Source organism: Equus caballus, chromosome 1 (assembly GCF_041296265.1).
Source record: "Equus caballus isolate H_3958 breed thoroughbred chromosome 1, TB-T2T, whole genome shotgun sequence".
NCBI classification, from domain to species: Eukaryota; Metazoa; Chordata; class Mammalia; order Perissodactyla; family Equidae; genus Equus; species Equus caballus.
In genome coordinates, this window is record NC_091684.1 from 6,750,633 (window position 1) to 6,772,767 (window position 22,135).

Sequence of the window (22,135 nt, forward strand, 5' to 3'; positions counted from 1 at the left end):
GCAGTGAAAATCTGCAAACAGCCTGAATGCCCAACTAAAGGGATGGATAAGAAAAGATTAGCCAACTCATTTTATGAAATGTAATGCCATCATTAAAATCATCATTACTACACTGTAATCAAAGAAAATGCCTTTGATATATTGTCAAACAAAAAGAACAACAAAAAAATTTGGACAAAGTTAACAACATTACATTACATATGTACAAAGACTGAGAGTGAACCAGAGAAACAGAAACAGCTGTTCTTTTAAAACAGTCTCTTTAATTTTACAAATAAATAAAAGTAAGGAAATCTTCCTCCGCATGGAAAGAAAGGGAGAAACAAGGAAGGAAGGAAACAAGGAAGGAAGAGTGGGCTTTATGGTTTTCATTTTATTCACTTTTTATGACATCTCTTCCAAATAGACTGTATTTCATACCAATTTTACAGCTCTGAATTGGAGACATAAAAACGTTCAGTGATTTGCTCAAGGCCCAGGTAGCACCTGGCTAGGCCGCGAATCAATCATGGTCTACCTGACGTCAGTGTCTAAACTCAACCCCTACTCACAGGGCGAGGGGCCTCTTAGCTTTGTATCTCTGTTTTTTGTTCTGGGAAATTGAAAAATTGTTCTTCCTGGCCACTACCTTCGGGTAGCAATGATGAGGGCTGACCAATTAAAATCTATAAATGAGTCAAAGTTCCTTTAAACTAGAAAGCACAAAGGTGGGAAGGAAAACTTACCCTTTAAATATTAGATCCCACTAAAATCTCGCTACTGCAACTGATGCAGTTTTTGCTTGCTTTCAATATAGGAACTTTCCTCAAAATTCCTCAAAAATCGATGTAAAATGCCTAGTACATTAACTTGAATTACTATATTTTGATAAAGGTAGCTTTCAATTTAGAGGACTCCCTACCATTTGGGTTCTTCTCTTGCCTCCTGCAAAGCTTCACGGCCAAACCATTACACACTAGGGAGAAACTCACTGCATGTGCATGTGTGTGGGTTTGTACGCGTGGCTGTGTACCCCTCCCCAGGAGTCCAGAAACTCCATGCTTATTTTCATGGAATCCAAGGAAGGAGATTTTGTTACTTCTCAAGCATGAATTATTCAGATTTCACACTTCCTGTTGATACAGTATGTTTCGAGCACTTTACATACAGTTTCTTTGAGGAATTCTCATCAGTTCCATTGCACAGGTAAAAAACCGAGATAGGCACTTAAAAGAATAAAAGCGAAGACTTTAGACTTTAGAATAACATAACTCCACAATAAGCAGCCAGTCTGGGAGACCACAGTAACATCTGATTAAACCCTTGATGAGTGCACATACCAAGGAAGGTGAAAAGGAGACTTTCATCCAGGGTTTACTGTGTAAGTAAATCCAGATAAAAATAAGTAAAAGCTAAAAATTGAGAACAATCCCCCCCAAGGATGATAGGCTTCTTCAATAAGGAAAGAGCTAGGATTTTTCTCTTGTAAGCTGTAGGAAATTATATTTTCCATGTTCAACATCTTTAACTCAGGAACCATCTACAAGCCTCTAGGCTTTTCAGGCTTGTCAAGGTTTTCAGGCTTGTCTCCCTGTTTTCCCAAAGCCACTTACCACAACCCTTTGTCCTTACCATCTGGAAGCTGCGGGTGGAATGGAATTCACACTGCATCATATCAAAGAAGATGGGAATGGTGGCTTTGCGAAGTTCTGTCTCAGGAATTAACGTCATTTCTAATATTGGGCCGACCATTTCAGGGATGAATTTTATCTTGTGCTGACCTTGAATAAAGAAATACATTTTTCAGAAATCTAAAAAAGGATTCTAAAATGGGCTTCAATGGACAAAACAAAACAATACAGATCATCGTGAATTTGAATGCCAGGATCTTGGGAATGTGCATCCATTTCTCGTCTGCAAGCAACAATTTTGAACATTTCCAGCCTTTAGTATAAGAAGTGGACTGTATTCCAAATGTTGTAGGTGAAGCTATTAAAAAATCCATCCAATATGAGGCCTGTAGGCATGACTTGTCTGTAGAGAAGATAAACGCCATTTCACAAACAGACAATTACATCACACGGATCGAGGACCCGAGCAGCTAACGGGGACCCAGTTTTGGATAGAGCAGGGCTGGGAGGCAGGACACGTGGTACCTAACTTCGCGGACAACGAACAAGAGTCGATAAAGTGAGGGAGTTAGAACAGGTGGTCCCTTGGGTCCTCTCTATCTCCAACATCTTAGGAAGAAGAATTTACTATTTGGACCCTCTGTAAATAATGCAGAGTGATGTCTGGAACATTCCGAATGATTGCAGTCAAAGAAATCAAAGCACAGGCCTCAGAATATGAAGCTGTGAAAACAGAAATGATGCCGCCTGCCTCGGTTATTGTGTGATTGGAAAACGCTCCTTTAAATAATTACTTCATTAATCTTATCTCATCCATCTCGTCCAGACATGACTTTTAAAGAATTCAGGAAAGGTTTCTCAAAAGTTCTTAAACAAATGCTACTGCCATTGTGAATAGTAACACATATTATAATATTACCTAACATTTCCTAAGTACACATGACATGACAAGCCTCGTAGAAAACAACTCATTGAATTCTCATGATGACCTTGGAAGGTAGCTACCACTTCCACTTTTTTTTTTATCAGACTTTCTTTTTTTTTAATAGACTTTATTTTTGACACCAAAACTGAGCAGAAGGTACAGAGATTTCCCGTATTGCCCTGTCCCGACACGTGCACAGCCTCCCCCAGTATCAATCCGCTCCACTAGAGTGCGTACCGTTCCTAGCCCCATTTTACAGATGAGGAATTGGGGCCATTCCCAAGGCCAAAGAGCTGTTCGGTGGAAATGGAGGAGCCAGATTGGAACCCAGATCTGTGATTCGGAAGCGTCAGCTGGGTCCCTCATTTTAGTGAGCCCTCTCCTGCCTGCTGGTCACAGGAGCTTTCCAGGGTACCAGAACTCTCCACTGCTCTGTAAGAGAAATGGTGCTGCCTGTCCACATCACTCCCTTCCTTCTCTGCTGTAACAGGAACCCAGACGCAGAGGACAGCAACCTGTCATTTTAGCTACGATTATCACAACTCTAAAATGAGTGCCCCAGAAAGTAGAGACTGGCTTCTTGCAGACACCATTTTTCTTTCCTATTTCAACTATTTCTGTTGAAAATCTTGGTGTCCTGCATTTTGAGGCCTCTGCCTTTGACTCAGACAGATGCTGCTAACTCAGATTCTCCTTTTTTTTTTTGGTCACCATTGGGCCCCACCCCCACTGGGGCCCCCACACTCTCTGGATATGCTGCTTCTAAATTCCTGAGGGCTGGGAGTGACATGGGTGAGCTTATAGAAAACTTGAAGTGAGCCAAGGAAGGTCTAAGCAAAGGCAGAGAGAAGAAGCTGCAGGAACCACCAGCTACTGGACAACTCATTTCTAAAAAAAGAGGGAGTTGGCCTTATTTAAAGCGATATAGGGGCTGGCCCAGTGGGTCAGCAGTTAAATGTGCACGTTGTGCTTTGGTGGCCCAGGGTTCGCCAGTTCGGATTCCAGGTGTGGACATGGCACTGCTTGGCAAGCCATGCTGTGGTAGGCATCCCACGTAGAAAGTAGAGGAAGATGGGCACGGATGTTAGCTGAGGGCCAGTCTTCCTCAGCAAAAAGAGGAGGATTGGCAGCATTTAGGTCAGGGCTAATCTTCATCAAAAAAAAAAAAATAAAGTGATATAATGTAATTTAGAGGCAGGTCCTATCAAGAGAGTGATCTTTTAAAAGTCTTACCCCTTTTTCGTTAATTTCAGAAATCTTAATTTATTTTCATTTCACCTCATTACAATTTATATTATTTCACTTCCAACATAAAACAGAAGAATGCACAAGAAATTAAATGCTTGAATGAGTTATTTGCGACATTCTGTTATTAACACCAGCAATTTATCCAGAGTTAATCAATCTTACTAACATTTTCACACCATCAGGAAATAGAGTGGATACTCTAAAGAATTTGGTTTTCTTTATAACTCAACTAATAAAGATTTCTGTAAAGAGAATCATTCAAGAAATTTGGCTATTATAAATAACTACACTTAAGAAAATACATAATCCTCCCAATTAGCCTAAATTAATATATTTCTAAAATTTGTATGGGGTGGACACCCACAAAATGTAACCTTCTATAAGGACTCTGAATGTAATTAAAATCCTATTTTCAGTAATATTTTGACTAAGGCTGTAATAACGTGATTCTCGTCACTTCTCCAAATGCTCAATGTTTCTGAAAGGCATGTAACTGCAGCAAAGCATTCTCTTAAAAACGCTATTATAGCCAGTCTCTCAGGTGACACTTTTCTTGTGTTATGCCTAAAAAATGTCAGAGCCAATGTTTCAGAAAACAGATGATAGTGACAGCGAGTTGTTCATCAACCACAATTTGAGTGTCACAGAGAGCTCTGTCTGTCAACGACAGCTTTTATTGTTCTGGGCTGGGAGGCGCGTAGAAGGCAGTAACAAGTGGTTGCAGATACAGGCACTGGAAAAATAAATGACAAAGGCCACGGTTTCCTAATCTTCGACTATTATTACACTTCCCATTAATACAGGAAACGCTGGCCTGGGGCCAGCGCTGAGCTCTATCTGTGATGATATCCCTGGGGATTTGACCTTCGAGAAGGAATGGTCCTCAAGGTGAGCAGGGCTGAGTGAGGTTCTTCAGTATTCATCTTTTTTTTTTTTGACATTTGCATTATGGATTTCCCCTGGAGCATGTCTTGCTCAATGTAATGATGGACTCAGGTTTGGAATCAATGAGGATCAAGGTGACTCCTGCAGTGTAGACTTCAAGAAAAAAAGGATACATTTTTTTTTTCCCTTTTGAGACAAAAGAAGAACAAGCTAATTATCAGATGACAATGGGAATATGTCACCTCCACTCACCCTGCCCATCTCCTAGTTACTCCTCCCAAATTCTTTAAAACTCACCTAGAGTCTTTCTCCTAGTTACAAACATGGAGCCGTCACCCCCAGGAGTGGGACGTGCTCTCACACAGAACCCAGGTTCTCCCCCATTAGCAGCCTCCCCCTGGATGATCTCTTTACAATCACCACTATTCAGAAATCCGGGATATTAAACCTAGTCCTATCCCAGGAAAATCTCCGTATACACAAAGGTAGACAGAGCAAAAAATTCCATCACCCACTCCAACTGATGAGGTCTCCTTGTATATGAGCTTTAATGAAAAGCACACAATTTGTCCAGTCCCAAAAATACCCAGGGAGGGAATCCCTGCGTGAAAAACATCCCAGACCGAACCCAGCCCATAGAGATCTTTCGGTAAGCACATTTGTTCTGGCTGGATTGGGTGGATAGATCATGCCGGCTCCAGCGTGCCGTAGGTAACAAACCGAATGTAAATCGAGGCGGCGACAGCGAGAGCAGGTGCTCCAGCAGGCTGCCTCGCAGGGCATGCTCTGATAAATAACTCAAGAGCTGGGTAAATGAGCACATTTTCCCCCTTCTCTTTTGGAGAGAGTCTGCTTTTGATTTCCTCTTTCAGACTCAAAATATGACAGGTTTGGGAGGGAAAAAAACTGTGCTGCCCTGTCCCATGGGGCAGTGCCGTTTTTGCACTTGCATTAAATGCAGCAAAACAGACCCTGGATCCTCTGCCCGAAGCTCTGCGTGGAGGTGTGATCTGAGACACTCATCTCCGTGTACCCACTCATTATTGGGAAGACTCAAGGCAGAAACTGTCTCATGGAGCATTGGGCTTAAGGCTTGATCGAGTGATAGGTGACTAATTGTAGGATGATAAATTTATCTGACTTCTATTTTTATTTTCTTGGCAGAGCTGGCTATATCAGCCTGCCAATATGTTCCCAAACCTGAGCCCATTAAAAAGAGAAAAAAGCTGTGTAGAAAATAGGTTGTGTACATCTTGGGTAATTGAGATGTGCTGTCACAAATTTCCAGAGTGGCGGCCTAGGCAATGACATCCGTGGGCAGGCTCCAACACCTGAGAGTCGCAGCGGGAAAGACACAGGCTGCCTGAGGTGACCCCATGCAGCTATTCTTAATCGTTAAGAGGGGCTGCTTGGGGCACATCCTGTGGGCAGCTGATATTTTTATTACTTTTTTTTTAACTTTCAAAAATAATTTAATTATTTTACAAGCAAAGAACCCAATTATGTCGGTCAATGGTACGTTCTTGCTGTTACCAGCTCCCTGCCCTTAATTGACCAGCGTCATGGTTTACAGTTGACCTCTGGGCTGCTGCTTACGCCAGAGTCAATGTTCCTGGCTGAAAAGCTACAAAACACAGATCTTATGCATTCATTGCTGTAATCAAATCAGCACCTGACAGGATGAAATGGGGCATCTGCTCTCGTAACTGCATCCTTGACGTTCCAAATCAAAAGTCTCCCTCACTTGACTCAGCCTATCTGGAGTCTAACGACAGATAATGTCAAGAGATAATGTCAAGGGGGTAGGCTCTACTTCCTCTGAGAGCACAGGCAGACGGAGCCACTGCAACTAGCTCTTCCCCTCCACTTGGGGGCTTCTGCAGTGGATTTTTATTCCTGAGAACCAGCTGGTGCCTCCTGCTAAACCAACCTTCTTAATTTCTATGTTGTTAGTATTATCCCAAACGGCTTTAAAGAGCTGATTCACACCACAGTACACCCTCAGAAGGTTGCGCCATCACAAGGGCCTGGAGGTGGCATCACAGAGAAGCACCCACTCCCCTGGGCCCACCTCACCTTCCTTCATGGCAATCATGCAAACGCACAAAAATGAAATGGAGCCAGTTTCAAAGGGTGCTCAATCTCCAGGTCTACAGAGGTGGTGATGAACACAATTTCTATAGAAAAAAGAAAACCAGAAGGGCAGGAGCACCATCAGTCAGGCCAGCTGTGGCTCGAGCCGAGTTTTAGAGGCTCCCTCCATGCCAGGCAGTGGGCCCTCAGTGGAGGGGCCATGAGGGGGGAGTCCTGGGGGAGCGGTAAGGGGCCAGGGCAGGCTGAGTTGGGACAGCAGCTATTTATCAAGCATATTTCAATATGTTAATGATCAGTCTGAATATCCTCCAGGATGGATGTAAAAAATACTATCAAGGCATTCACAATGAAGCGCTGTCATTTGAAAACATACCTGAAACTGTCCTTTTCGGGGAAATACACCACTCATAGTTTGTATTTTAGAGTTGAAACTGAACAACTCATAAGAAGGGGCTGTCACTCTCTTAGGAAGGGCCAGGGTGAAGGACAGCCTCAGAGAGGCCCCCACGCAGAGGAGAAGCAGGTCCACGCTGAGAGCTGGCCATGGCAGGTGGAGCACATATCACCTCCGCCGTGGATGCTGGCGCCTAGAAAAGCCCTCGACTCCCTCTGGTCCAGCAGAGAATGGCTCCCTCCACGCCATCTCTCTGAATGTCCCTCCCCATCCACCCTGCCCCTCTCTCCAATGGGGCTACACTCGGTCCCTTCCTGGCACGAGTCCTGCAGTGTCTGGCCTGCCGGGGCAAATGACAAACGCCTCTGTCAGTGCACGATCAATTAAAATGAATCATGAATGGTCCTCCTCCCTGTTCTAGAAGCCTTAGCATGTCATTACTGAGATCATCATCGAATATATACCAAAAGAATTATTGAGCTTCAGGACTGGAAGGCTCTTGAAAACTTGAGTTCAACCTCTTTATCTTACAGCCTAGAAAACTAATGGAAGCCCAGACAGTCTGGGTCATGTGACTGAGGCCTCAAAGGTGGGCATGGGCAAGGATGACAACTCCAGTGGGACTCATCAAGTGTCTTCACTCAGAGTCCAGGGCTCCTACTCTCCCAAGGATGGCAGGATGACCAAGGACAGGATGGTGCCTGCAAGGTTCTGGTTGGAGATGTAGCAAGCCCTTTGACACCTGATAGTGAGTACTTAGATTGTGGACATTTAAGCTGCTGAAGCAAAGTCCTTTGCATTGACTGAGCAGAGAGTTTCCTTAAGGGGTCCTCAGCTGCCTCCAGCACTGATACCCGAACAGCATGTGGGGTGCAGGTTCTATTTCCACTGAGAGCACAGGCAGACGGAGCCATTGCAACCAGCTCTTCCTCTCCACTCAGGGGCTTCTGCACTGAATTTTTATTCCTGAGAACCCAGCTGGTGCCTCATGCTAACCCAAGCTTCTTAATTTCTATATTGCTGGTATTATCCATAGAGGATCTTACAGACTTTTTCCCCCCAAGATGTTCTGCATTTATTTTTCTGTGCAAAGACCCATTTGAAAAAGACTCTATCCTTCAAGTAAACAGAAAGACAAAAGAATATTTAGAAATTCTAACTTTCCCTAATGATGTGATAGGGCTTTCCTTTACACACGTTTGCTGACATCCTGGCACTCGTGAAGGATTAGGAGTCAAATGCCTCTGAGGAAATCTGGCATCAGTTGATAAGAGGCCACCTTGAACTTGCTGACTGCCAAGCCAAATCACAGGCATGACCCTCACACCCTGCTCCTGTCTGCTCGAAGGGTCCTCAGGAGGGTGCAGGAGTCCAGTTCCACACCTTCAGCAGAAACCACGTGTGATCTTTATCGCCTTGTTTCATTCTGCCCAAGAAATAGCAGTACATGAGGGCATCTTTCTAGCCACACTCTCCAGCCACCAAGGGAAGCAGGAAGCTATTCAAGAAGCGAGGAGGTTGGGAGGCAATTGGTTACCCCAGCCCTGAGGGTTAATAAATGAATCCCTGATGCAATGGGGTACCTAGAGAGACAAGTGGACAGATGCCTGCCTCCTGCTAGAGGAAAACAGTCACTGTGGGCTTCAGGTGCCAACCTGAGGAAAGCAAGCAGAGCCTGGATGACTCTGAGGCAGGAAATGCAACCGAAGCCTCGCACAGGACGATGCATGACGCTGAAGAAAGACGCCAGGGATACCCAGGCACAAAGCAAGCTGAGAGCGGAGGACAGATGCCAGGAGAAGCTTAACTTCAACTAAGAGATAGGCCAGGTTCACAGAGGACACATTAAAGATGGTGAGAGGACACCAAATTATAGTCAGTTATTTATTCATGTAAGGAGCTATCTAAAAGAATGACATGTCATAGCGTTTGAGATTTTAATAGAAAATTCTTTCTTATTTTAACCAATTAAATTATATTAATTTCTTATCTTTTTTTTTCTTTTCTTGTTCAATGTAGTAAGAACACTTAAAAATGAGATCTATTCTCACAAATTCTTAAGGGTTCGATACAGTATTGTAAACTTTAGGGACTATGTCTACAGCAGATCTCTAGAGCCTACTCAGCTTACATAACTGAAACTTTGTACCCTTTGGCCAACACTTCCCCACTTCCCCCTCCCTCTCCCCACCCCTAGCAACCACCATTCTTCTCTCTGCTTCTATGAGTTTGACTCCCTTACATATAAGTGGAATCATGCAGTATTTGTCCTTCTGTGACTGGCTTATTTCCCACAGCATAATGTCCTCCAGACCTTTCCATGGTTTTGCATATGACAGGATTTCCTTTTTTTTAAGGCTCAATAATATTCCATCATATATGTGTGTGTGTATATATATATGTGTGTGAGTGTGTATATAGATATATACATATACACATGGCATTTTTTTAATCCATTCATCTGTCAATGGACATTTAGGTTATTTTCATATTTTGGTTACTGTGAATAATGCTGCAATAAACATGGGAATGCAGATATCTTGTGAAGATCCTGATTTCAGTTCATTTGGACATAAACCCAGGAGTGAGGTTGCATCATGTCAGTTCTAATATTAATTTTAAAAGACAACTCCATAGTGTTTCCCATAGCAGATGCATCATTTTACATTCCCACCAACCACACAGAAGGGTTCAAATTTCTCCACATTCTCATGAATACTTGTTTTCTTTTATTTTTTTCGTAACAGCCATCCTGATAGGTGTGCAGTAATATATCACTCAGGTTTTGATTTCTGTTTCCCTGACGATTAGTGATACTGAGCACATTTTTATATACCTGTTGACCATTTGTATTTCTTCTTTTGTCTCTGCTCAAGTCCTTTGCCCATTTCTTATTTGGGTTTTTTTTGCTATTGAATTATAGTTCTTTACATATTGTGGATGTTAATCTCTTATCAGATACAGAGTTTGCAAATATTTTCTCCCATCCATAGGCTGCGTTTTCATTTTGCTGTTTCCTTCCTTGGTTGTGCAGAAGCTTTTTAGCCTGATGTCGTTGTACTTGTCTACTTTTGCTTTTGTTGCCTGTGCTTTTAGTGTCATTTCCAAGAAATCACTGCCAAGACCAATGTCAAGAAGCTCTTCTCCTATGGTTTCTTCTAGGAGTTATACCATTTCAGGTCTTATGTTTAAGTCTTTAGTATTTTGAGTTGATTTTTGTGTATGGTGTAAGATAACAGTCCAATTTCATTCGTTTTGCATATGAATATCCACTTTTCACAACACCATTTATTGAAGAGACTATCCTTTCCCCATTGTGTCTTCTTGGCTCCCTTGTCAAAGATCGGTTGACTGTATATGCGTGGGCTTATTGCTGGGCTCTCTATTCTTTTCCATTGGTCTGCATGTCTGTATTTAAGCCAGTACCATGGTGTTTCAGTTCGTGTAGCTTTGTAATATAGTTTGAAATCAGGAAGTGTGATGCCTTCAGCTTTGTTCTTCTTTCTCAGGATAGCTTTGGCTACTTGGGATCTTTTGTGGTTCCATATGAATTTCAGGATTTTTTTTTAATGTCTGTAAAAAAAATGCCATTGGAATTTTGAAGAGGATAACACTGAGTGTGTAGATTGCTTTGGATAACATAAATATTTTAACAAAACCAAGCCTCCCAATCCATGAACACAAGACGTCTTTACATTTATTTGTGTTTAATTTCTTTCATCCATGTTTTGTAGTTTTCAGTGTAAAAGTCTTTCAACTCCTTGGTTAAGTTTATTTCTAAGTATTTTATTCATTTTGATACTATTGTAAATGGGATTGTTTTCTTAATTCCTTTTTTGGATGGTTTGTTGCTAATGTATTTAAATGTAACTGATTTTTGTATGTTGATTTTGTATCCTACAACATTTCTGAATTTGTTTATTAGTTTTAACGATTGTTTTTTGTGGAGTCTGTAGAGTTTTCTACATATAAGTTCATGTCATCTGCAAACAGAGATAATTTTATTTCTTCCTCTCTGATCTGGATGCCTTTTCTTTCTTTTTCTTACCTAATTGCTCTGGCTCAGACTTCCAGTACTATGTTGAATAGGAGTGGTGAGAGTGGGCACCTTGTCTTCTTCCTGATCTTAAAGGAAAAGCTTTTAGTTTTTCATCATTGAGTATGATCTGTGGGTTTGTCATATATGGCCTCTATTATGTTAAGGCACTTTCCTTCTATACTTAGTTTGCTGTGAGTTTTTATCATGAAAGGTTGCTGAATTTGTCAAGTGCTTTTTCTGCACCTATTGAGATACAGTCATGTACTGCATAATGATGTTTCAGTCAACAACGGACCACATATAGGACAGTGGTCCCATAAGATTAGTACCATATAGCCTAGGTGTGTAGTAGGCTGTACCATCTAGGTTTCTGTAAGCACACTCTATGATGTTCACACAACAACAAAATCACCGAACATTGCATTTCTCAGAACTTATCCTCATCGTTAAGCAATGCATGACTGTAATCATATGATTTTTATTGTTCATTCTGTTAATATAGTGTATTACTTTTAACGATCTGGGTACGTTGAACCATCCTTGCATCCCAGGAATAAATCTCACTTGATCATGGTGTAGGATTCTTTTAATGTGCTGTTGAATTCAGTTTGCCAGCATTTTGTTGAGGATTTTTGCATCTATGTTCATCAGAGATAGTGGCCTACAGTTTTCTTTTCTTGTAGTGTCTTTGTCCGACTTTGGGATTAGGGTAATGCTTGCCTCATAAAATAAATTCTAGGAATTTATCCATTTTCTTCTAGGTTATCCAGTTTGTTGGTATACAATTGTTCACAGTAGTCACTTATGATCCTTTCTTTTTCTGTGATATCAGACATAATATCTCCTCTTTAATTTCTGATTTTATTTATTTAGGGCTTCTCTCCATTTTTATTAGTTAATCTAGCTAAGGGTTTGTCTCTCGTATATCTTTTCAAAAAACCAACTCTTAGTTTTGTTGCATTTTTCTATTATTGATTTCATTTATTTCTGCTCTAATCTTTATTATTTCCTTCCTTTTGCTAAATTTGAGTTTAATTTGTTCTTCTTTTTCTAGTTCCTTAAAATGTAAAGTTAGGTTGTTTATTTGAGATCTTTCTTCACAAAACCAACAGAATAGACCAAATGGACCCAACAGACACATATATATAACATTCCACTTAGCAGCAGCAGAATACACATTGTTCTCAAGCATACATGGGACGTTTTTTAGGGATATATCATATATTAGGTCATAAAACAATTCTTCACAAATCTAAGGAGACTGAAATGATACTAAGTATCTTTTCTGACTATAACGGAATGAAACTAGAAATCAGTAACGGAATGAGAATTAGAAAATTCACAAATCGTGGACATTAAGAAACATACTCCTGAACAACCAATGAGTCAAAGAAGAAATCAAAAAGGGAAAGCAGAAAATATCTTTACACAAATGAAAATGACAACACAACATACCAAAACTTACGGGATGCAGCAAAAGCAATATTAAGAGGGCAGTTTATAGTGATAAACACCTGCATTAATTTCTTCTCTTAAACACGCATATCCCTTACAGTTTTGATTGCACACGCATGTTGTGCTACCACCACCTGGTAGCAGTGTACTTAAAGACAGGATCCAGTTTTGAGTAGGCAAGTAAACTCTTTTGAAGATAGAGTATTTGAAACTGAATACAGTAAGGGGTGGCATATGTAACAGTAGGATGAGCTACATGGTTTGATGCATGAGAAACTGAGGGAATGTTAGTGATGCCCAGGAGCAAAGGACTTCTAAGGCTGAGCTGTGTTCATCTGACACAAGAGGGTGCTCTACAGATTTTTCTATTTCCCCCACCAATCAGATTTTCTTCCCTTTACTTTGGTGTCCCACCTCTTATTTACTGAAAACAGTCATTGCAAAGAATAGCAATTGCTCTCTGAGGAACAGAAGCAATTCAGATTTTTAAGGTGCCCCAAAACTGACATACAGGGCAATGTCATCATCCACCACAGATTCAAGACAGTCACCATGCTGCCCTGAAATCCCAGTTACTCACCAAGGTTGTACCACATGTCTCTGATTTCGAAGCCAATCTGTCTCCTCATGTCTCCATATCTGAAAACCAGGGATAGGAAAAACACTGAGTCACTCTACAGAGCTTTTGAAAATCAGGCTTGGATTATTTATTTACGTTTTCTGGTGAGGAAGATTGACCCTGAGCTAACATCTGTGTCAATCTTCCTCTATTTTGCATGTGGCATGCCACCACAGCATGGCTTGATAAGCAGTGGGCAGGTCCACACCTGGGATCCAAACCTGCGAACCTAGGGCCACCGAAGTGGAGCATGCGAACTTAACCACTATGCCACCCAGCTGGCCCCAGACTTAGATTATTTTTTTAAGTGCAATTAAAGTCTCCCATCAGTGAGACAAATAAAGAGAGTGTCAAAGCTCCAACTTCCTTTCCACGAAAGGGAACTGAAGGAGGAGGACTCCAGCCGGGGGAGTCTCACTTTCCCATCACCACAGATTACGCAACTTCCTCCCCCCCCTCCCCCCGTGGGACCCTGGGGGAGGTGGTAGAGAGTAATGAATGGATTTTTCTTTCCTCAGTCTCTAATGGGAAGAGAAAAAGACCCGGCTCCTTGGCCTGAGGGGGAGTTTGTTTTCCAAGCATGTTGTTAGCATCCAGGCAACGCAGACACCAAATGCCATCCTACAACCCCGCTCACAATAAGCAGCTTTCACACGTTAAAATTAAGCCCTGGAGTCTACAGTCAGAGCAGGGAAGGCCTCTTCCGAATATCTCCCATGCTTCTCTATCATTTTCAGTGCATGGAAGGGCTGAACACCTAAAGATGTCAACAAATATCCCCCGGTTTTCGTTTATCGGGGAAACTAAATGCTAATTTTCCTCCCAGTGGGTCAGCAAAGGAGATGTGTGTTTCGTGAGTAAACAGAATTTGATGCTTCAGAAGATAAACCTTTATTAGTTTGTGAGCAATTTAACTTTTTCCTTTATTGCCTAAGGAAAAGGTTGATTATATTAAAAATAATTTGTAAAATGATCGCACAGTATTACAGTTTAGCAGCTGTGTCATCAAGCCTGCTCTGTTCCTCCTCTTGTCAGCTGATGTGGAAAGAAAAGCTCTGATTACAGACGACTGGGTTGGGGCTCTAAAGGCAAAGATCCTGGCTGGTAAATCAACAACCAAGCTGGCTGCCACCTTATTATAAATGCCTCCAGCGCCCCTAAGCACCTGTCTGTCACTTACAGCAGGAGAGGGCTACAAACCGTCGATAATCTCAAGCAGGGAAGATGAAACCCGCCAGGCAGCTTCCTCCTAGAAGTCCAGCTCGGTCCACCTCAGCTGTACAGGTGCCACGGCCCATTGTACAGATGGGAAAACTGAACGGGGAGCGTAAGCCCCTTCCTGTGAGGACAAGCTGGTCCTTGAGGTAAATGTATGACCTTCCCACCTGGCTCAACAACCAAGTGAGCACTGAGGCAGTTAAATTTGATAAGTGAGGGGGGGATCTCTGCCAGGAATGAGGCTATCACCAAGGCCACAGTGAGCAGAGGTCCAACCACTGTCAGTTTCCCCTGACAGCAAAGCTACCGGACCTGAGCTTGCGGGGAGCGGGAGAGCACCCCTGAATGTCTAACTGGTACCACAAATTGCCCAAGGATGATTTGATCTGAGCACCACTAAGTTGTGCGTCCTTTTGAGGCTTGTAGAGCCATTTTACAACTCCCATTTTGCACCTGCAAAAATGACAAAGGGGTCCCCACAGCCACCGAAGCCTAGGCCTGGAGAGTATATGCTTGGCTGCATGGTGATCTGGGAGATGGGCATCCTTCCAGCACTTACTAGGGGAGGAAGGCCGTGAAGAGGAGAACCGTGCGTGCCCCACCCCAGGGCTGATGTTTCCTGCCAAGGTCGACGAGGGTCCTGCTGGGCAGGTGGGTGAGTCACCAATCAGTGGAGTGGGGAATCTGGCGAGTTGGGAACCCCGCATTGCAGGGAGGACCCCGAGAACACAAACACAAAGCACAGGTTCAGGCCTCAGCACACTGAGAAGGCCAGAGGTCCCAGAGGAGGTGCGAGCCAGTCCCAGGCAGCTGGCCTGTCAATGACTGACTAACTCAACTTTAAATACTCTTCTAACGGCCAAGTGATTCCTTCTCATTCTGGCATGATATCTCTCAAAAAATAAGAAGGGCTAATGCGAGGCGGTTTGGGTCATTCAGGAGTGACCTGAAGTCTCACGGCCTCCAGTAATTGGCCATTTCTCCAGAGCCGGAGTGGACAGCTGGACACCGGCAGGGCCGCCTGGAGAGGGGAGTCTGCGCCGCTCCTTCAGGTGCTGATGGTTTCCAGTTTCCAGTTCTGCTTTACCATCTTGTATGTGGAAAATGTGCCTTCACAGTATTGGAGAACAGGGGGGTGAGCAAAGCTCTGGGAGCACATCGCTCACGAGAGTCAGGCCTAGCGTATAAAGGTGACAAAAATGTGGTTTTCCTAGTCAAATCAGACAAAGGGGCTCAAGGCCAGAACAAAGGTAACAGGAGGAGTAAGGAGCTAGAAGGTGAAGGGTGGGAGTGCAGCTCCTGGCAGAGACACTGACCGTTTCTTTAGTTTTATTAAGAAGGCAGCTTAGATGAATCTATGCCTCTCAGCATCACCCCCATATAGAGTTACGGCCGTCTCCAGAGCTCAAGAGGGATTCCCGAGTCATTTGTACATTCTTCCCAAGGAGGAGAAAAAGCCATAATTGAGAATGTCGGGGCTAACGCTCACAACCTGGAAACAGGATTCCAGAGCGGGGGGCAACCTTAGCAGTCACAACTACGTTCATCTCTAACCATTTATAGTTGAGTGAACTGAACCAGTCCTAGAGGGGAGAAGCAAAAGGACTTGGCCAAGGTCACAAGCAAGGAGAGAGGAGATTCCAAGTCTTCAGACTCCAAAATCCATGTTCTTCCCCCACAGCACACCCGCTAAGGACCGGCAAGGATGGACTTCCCTGGTGTCACAGCACAGCGCTGTGGCGCATCTCAGAGTGTTTTTGTTCATTTGACTCTGGCAATAAGACTATGAGCTGAGTGAGAAGATGGTGCTTAGCCATCCTTCCGCTGAGGAAGCAGAGATTCCCAGCAGTGAACTGGTGTTCCTGGCTCTGCTCAGCTAGAGCAGCAGGCAGCTGGAGTCACCTGGCGCTGCCACCACACCCAGCTCACCTGCGCCCACCACAAGGTGAGTGAGCACCCTCAAAGTGCCTGCCCCACGGGGGGCCCAGGAGGCAAACTTTCCACAGCCTAAGTAGATCTAGGATCCCACATCCAGGCCTATACCTCCGACCTAAAATAGCATGAATCTGGTCTCTGAGGCTTTATCTCAGCACCTGGTTTCTGGAATCTTCATCCCAAGGGCGGAAAACCAATGTCCACCAGAGACAGCGCAGGTTTGGGGGTAAGGCTGACCTGAGCCCAAATCTAAGCACACTGGGCAAGTTACCTGACCACTCTGACCCTCAGCCTCTCATCTGTAGTACTGGGACAATGATGCATGATGCTCATCTCCCAGGCTTTTGTGAGAATGAAGGAGATGATGCCCCTGGCTGTCCTAGTAAGCACTGAGGCCAGGCTGGTCCTTCCTTTAAAAACGCACACTGGGCATCATCACAGCATCCCCATCATGGCTGCACTGGTCATTTAGATTGATTTGTTCAGTGAGCACTACTTATTGATTCATTCATGACTGAAGACTTACTGGGCCAGGTGCAGAGCTAACATGGGAATGTTAATATAATGTGGAGAACAGACAAGACTCACAGACCTTGGGGGGCTATTAGCATGGCAGTAGAGATGGATATAAAACAAATAATCACACAAGATACACACATATATGTACATACAGTAGTTTTGTGAAGGCCATGATCATGGCTCTTTAAAGAGTGAGAGAATTTAACAGTGGGTCCAGGTTGGCTGTGGTAGGAGTTCTCTGGGAGAATAAAACTTGCCCTAAGATTTGAAGAAGGAGAGGTGTAATCCAGACAAAGAGGGCAAAGAATAGCTCTCCAGGCAGCAGGACCAGCAGGTGCAAAGGCCCTGTGAATGTGACCTTATATGGAACTAGGGTCTTTGCAGATGTCATGATGTTAAGATGATGTCATAACGGATTGAGGGAGAGAGAGGTTAAATCCAAAGACTGGTGTCCTCATAAGGGGAGGGAGATTCAGAGACACAGACACACAGGTTAGGAGGCCATGTGAAAATGGAGGCAGAGACTGGAGTTATGCAGCCACAGTCCAGGAAGCCAAGGCTTGGGGGCAACCACCAGAAGCGAGGAGAGAGGCATAGCACAGATTCTCCCTCGGAGCCTCCAACTTTGCCGACACCTTGATTTTGACTGCTGACCGCCATGACTATGAGACAATAAATTTCTGTCGTTTCAAGCCACCGAGTCTGTGTTATTTGCTATGGCAGATGACTCTAGGAAACTAATACAATGACCCATTAAGTTGCTCTCCTGCCCCAATAAAAGGTTGAGATGCACAGTTTGAAAAGTGCTATCTTAAGGAGAGAGAATAGGATGAGAAAGCCTAAGACCAGGGCACGAGGAGCTCTGCCACTTCTTGGTCGGATGGAAGAGTGTGAACCTGACAAGGGAACAGAGCGGCCAGACAGCAGGAGGAGAACCTGGAGTGGAGTTCCGAGAGTGAGAAAAGAGGTGGAGTACCGGGGCCTGCGACCAGAGTCAGGAGTAGGGGGGCCGAGGAACGGGGAGACAAGGAGGTAGCTGGAGGGAGATGATGGGCAGAGTGAGACATTTTTATTTTAATGGGAAAGACTGGTAAGTTCCTGGGGAGGTGGGAGGAGGTGGGACCCCAAATGTGACCGATGGGAATAAGTCTTACTAGGCACAGGGGTGTCCTACACTGCATAAAGTTTCATCATGTTCTATAGAGCACAGCATCACCACTGCACGCAGGACCCTTAACTTTTCCAACAGGAACTTGGCACAGGGTTATCAACTGTTGAGTCTGTCTCCCTGGGCTCCCTTCTAATTCTTGGTTTATAGTGAATTTATTTGGAATAATTTGAGCCTTTTGGAAAAAAAATAGTACATACACAAATTAAACATCATATTTCCTGTTCTATTTGGAAGATATAAATGCAGCTTCGGATTAGGTAATACTGCAAAACAAGGCTGTCACAGCCTGTTTATTTCCTTTCAATTTCCCTGAAAAGTGATGTGTCCAGTTTGACATAATACACTGGCGTTTCAGAACCCAGTGATCAGAAAGATGGAGATGTTTTGTTTATGCGGTATTTTGGTCCAGTTGTGCAACCTGTTCTCTTAGAAGGTACACTGGCCTGAGGATAGACATCTCTAGTTAAAAAAAAATGAGCGGAAACATCCCAAGACTGACCGGGGAGAGGGTCTTTGTGGAGGGTGGTCTTTGCACACAGGTCCAAATTCATTGCCATGAGCTGGGCCATCAAACATGACCACCTTGGGCTAAAAGTTTTAAGTGGGCATTTTATGCTTAGATATGCTGGAGATCTAATTCATGAGTCCCTCTTCTCATCCAGAACAAGGTTTGGTGCTGAACACAGAAGCCTGTTTGCTGTCACATGCCACAGCGTCCCATACTAGGAGACATGAGGCCTTGTATACTAAAATGGTCAAGCTGGCTGCTAATCAAGTCATCTCTTTCCCATTTGACTCCTATTTCCTGAGCCCCAACAGTGTACAAGACTTGGACAGTGGGATGGGAGGAAGAAATGACGCTCAGGCTTAGCATTCCGTTGACATCTCTGTCCTTTGTTAAGAGTCACTAGCACCAAGAATGTCTGAAGGTCGAGTCAGTTAAATTTTCTTATTATGGACTTGATTCCTAGGGGTTATTTATTTTGTGGTTCATTGGCAAATCTTTTACTCAGTTTGGGTTTGACATAATCAGTTCTCGGAGTGGTATGGCCCATTCTTGTACGTTACTCCCATGCGCTTTGAGGAACGTCTTTGGAATGAATATCCTAATTATCTCCCCAACCCGGGTCATCAGGAGGACAGACAGCTTAACAAGAGGGAATGAACAGGCAGATCTTCTGATCCTGAAATTTTCTATTATTTTGAGCCAGAATGCTGTCACTCTGGCAGATGTGAGTAGCTGCAGGGCCTGGCAGAGAAGAGGAAGAGGAAGCGGGCTGTGTGTGAGGTTCCACAGCCCTTACTCAGATGCATTTGTCTGGATTCACAAACCCTAGAGCAGCACACAGGCCAATATGGAGCCAGCCAGAGGCTGCTAATGGGCGTGGCATCGCTCTTCTTTCAGACCCTACCACATGAATGATGCTCCACTGTGCTCTAAATCAGCACCCAGCCATTTGCTCAGACTGGCGTGGTTAATTCCCTTATCACTGGGCCCATCCCACCCTGCCCCAAGTCCCAGCCCTCCAGGTGCAGCCACTCACTCACACTTCACCAACCCAGAGCATCTCTTTGCTTGTAGAGCGAGCCATGCCTTTTAGGACCTTATGTCCCTTTTGGGACTGGCTGTTTGTTGACACTTGGCTCAGTCAGTCAATCTGGTAAAGATCTCAGCCTCCTTCACCACCCAGCTCGGTGGTCCATGCTGCCCCAGGTCTTCCAGCCTCCCAGGCTGAGTCCTCTCCGCCCAGCCCCGGGAGGCAAAGGCACCCAGTGAACACTTATGCTCCACTCCGATCATTATTATTTTTGCATATCTACCTCCTCCATAGACTGTGAACTTTTTATCTCCGCATCTTGAGCACCAGGACCCTGGCCTGACTGAGCACAGAGCACAATTTGAAACCAATTAAAACATTTCTAGGCGCTGGGCGTGTCTAGAAAATTTAAACATTTGGGTAGGATCTCTTCAAATATTTCTTATTCAGGTTCAGCTATTTAGAAATAAAAATTGCACATTGATTATAGTGTTTAAGGTACAGCAAGAGGCACGAAGAATACAACACACACAGGTGAAGCTGCCATGCATCTTAGCGGCATGGCCTTATAGGCCAGGAGTGCTTCTCACAGACAGGAGAACGCCTTCTCCCTGGTGGCCTGTTGTGGCCACACACTGAGCCTACGCCCCTGGGAGAGGGCCTCTCAGGGTTTTTTGGGGGTTTTCTTCCTCAGGGAGATCATGAGAAAATTTCAAAGGGAAAATCCGGAGTCTCATACGGCCACGGTTGTGAGACGGAGAATACTAAAGGCCCAACTCAGAGGCCCGCCGGCTCTGGATGGAGAGACACCAGCTGGCTGTGTTTTATTTTCCTTGGCTTTGAAGCCCCGGAATGCACAAGGCTACGTGGGAAGCAAACATTTTCTTTGGTGGCCGAGGCCTGGTGCGGCTACCGCACTGACGGATGTTGCTGTAGCCAAGATGGTGAGCGCCCCCCGCCCTGGCCTGGAGAATGCTGCCAATCAAATTGTTTTATTCTAAAAACCGCGAAGGAGATGTCAGCTCTTTAAGGCAGATTTCCGGTTTAAATTCACTTCTTCTCCCGCAGGCGTCTGCTGCGCGCCTGGCAAAGAATGGGTTCCGCCGTCGACAGGAGCTGGGTTTGGATCCCAACCTCACTCCACAGACAGCCCTGCAGACACGTGGCAGGAGAACCCACCTCTGCGGCCTAGCTTTCCTCCTGCAGGACAGGAGAACCTGGGGACCCGGACGGCCAGCAGTGGTTGTGAATGAGGTGTGTAGTGTTGTTCTCAGAGTGTGCAGGTTCTCACCGTTTCTACTACAAACAACTTCCACCAAGAGAGCATTTAAACAACAAGGACAAAGCAACCACCAGCAGCCATCCCTAACTTCCTAGGAGCCCCAGAGGGATGTAAATTGTGCAAAGCGGATGCATCCCTGTTGAACCATCCCCAGTGCCACTTGGAAAGGTCTGCCTCTTCAGCCAGGACAAGTGATAAAAACCCGTGTTGGCTCAGAGAGGGCAGGCTGCTGCTGCTGCACGCTGTCCCTGCCGTCACCGGGGGGCACCCACTATGCCTACACCTTTCTCAGCGCTAGAACAGGTGCATTTCCCTTTTCTGAACAACAAACACTTGTCTACATCAAGGGCAAATAGACTGGAGTCACTCAACTGAGGAAGCATGAAGGGAAGTTGGCCCCGTGAAGGCTGACCTTTATGTAGATGGGCACACATGAAAGGATTTAAGGTTCTAAATGCAGCACAGGTTCAAATCTTTGGTTCTGAACTGCCTGGATTAGAATGACCAGGTGTGTGACATTGGCCTCGTGACTTGTTCACAATGTGCTTCACCTTCCTTATCTGGAAAATAAGGATGAGAAGAGAACCTAATGAATAGTTTTGGTTTTTGTTTTAATGATTGTTTGTGAAAAATGCACATAAAGTGCTTGGACGGTTGCTGGCATATAGTATCTGCTCAGTAAATATTTGCTGAACTAATGGTTTCTCCCCAGGGATAACGTGCTTTAGACACGGCCTGCAAGTGAGATACACACTCACAGAACAGGAGAAGGGCCAAGCAGCTGTCACCTTCCGAGACTCCCTCTGGACTCTCTAACTTCAGGGAGCAGCCCGGGGCTGGCAAAGCCTTGGAACAGTCAACACGACGCATAGGTATCAAGAAATGACAAACAGGAACTGATGACTCAGCAACGTGGGAGCAATTGGAGACCTCTTCTCAGGAGTCCACATGACAGGGGGACTCAGAGAAGTTAGAAGTTAGTGAAACTGAGCCAGAAAGACAAGAGGCAAGACTCTACGGGGGCCCAAAGGTTGGAAAGAAACGTGAGCAGGAGTTCTTTCTTTATGCTGGACCAGGAGCTGTGCGGGATGCAGAGCTGAAGGTGCCAGGCAGGGACCTTGGCCTCCACAGGGCTTCTGAGAGGTTTTTAGGACAATCCAAAGGCTAGTTCAGTCCCTGAAGGGACCTCCCACCCGAAGAGGA

The 22,135-nt window shown here is 44.5% G+C and overlaps 1 protein-coding gene across 2 annotated transcripts in view; it reads right to left on the minus strand.

Annotated features, from left to right (window-relative positions):
- Positions 1-22,135, minus strand: part of DOCK1 (dedicator of cytokinesis 1) — a 503,869-nt gene that overhangs the window by 77,257 nt on the left and 404,477 nt on the right. For both annotated transcript variants that reach the window (XM_023637097.2, XM_023637090.2), the window contains exons 32-33: positions 13,231-13,289; positions 1,612-1,760 (exon numbers count right to left, since the gene is read on the minus strand). In XM_023637097.2, the coding sequence (XP_023492865.1) occupies positions 1,612-1,760; positions 13,231-13,289 (208 nt within the window). The remainder of the gene's footprint in view (positions 1-1,611; positions 1,761-13,230; positions 13,290-22,135) is intronic.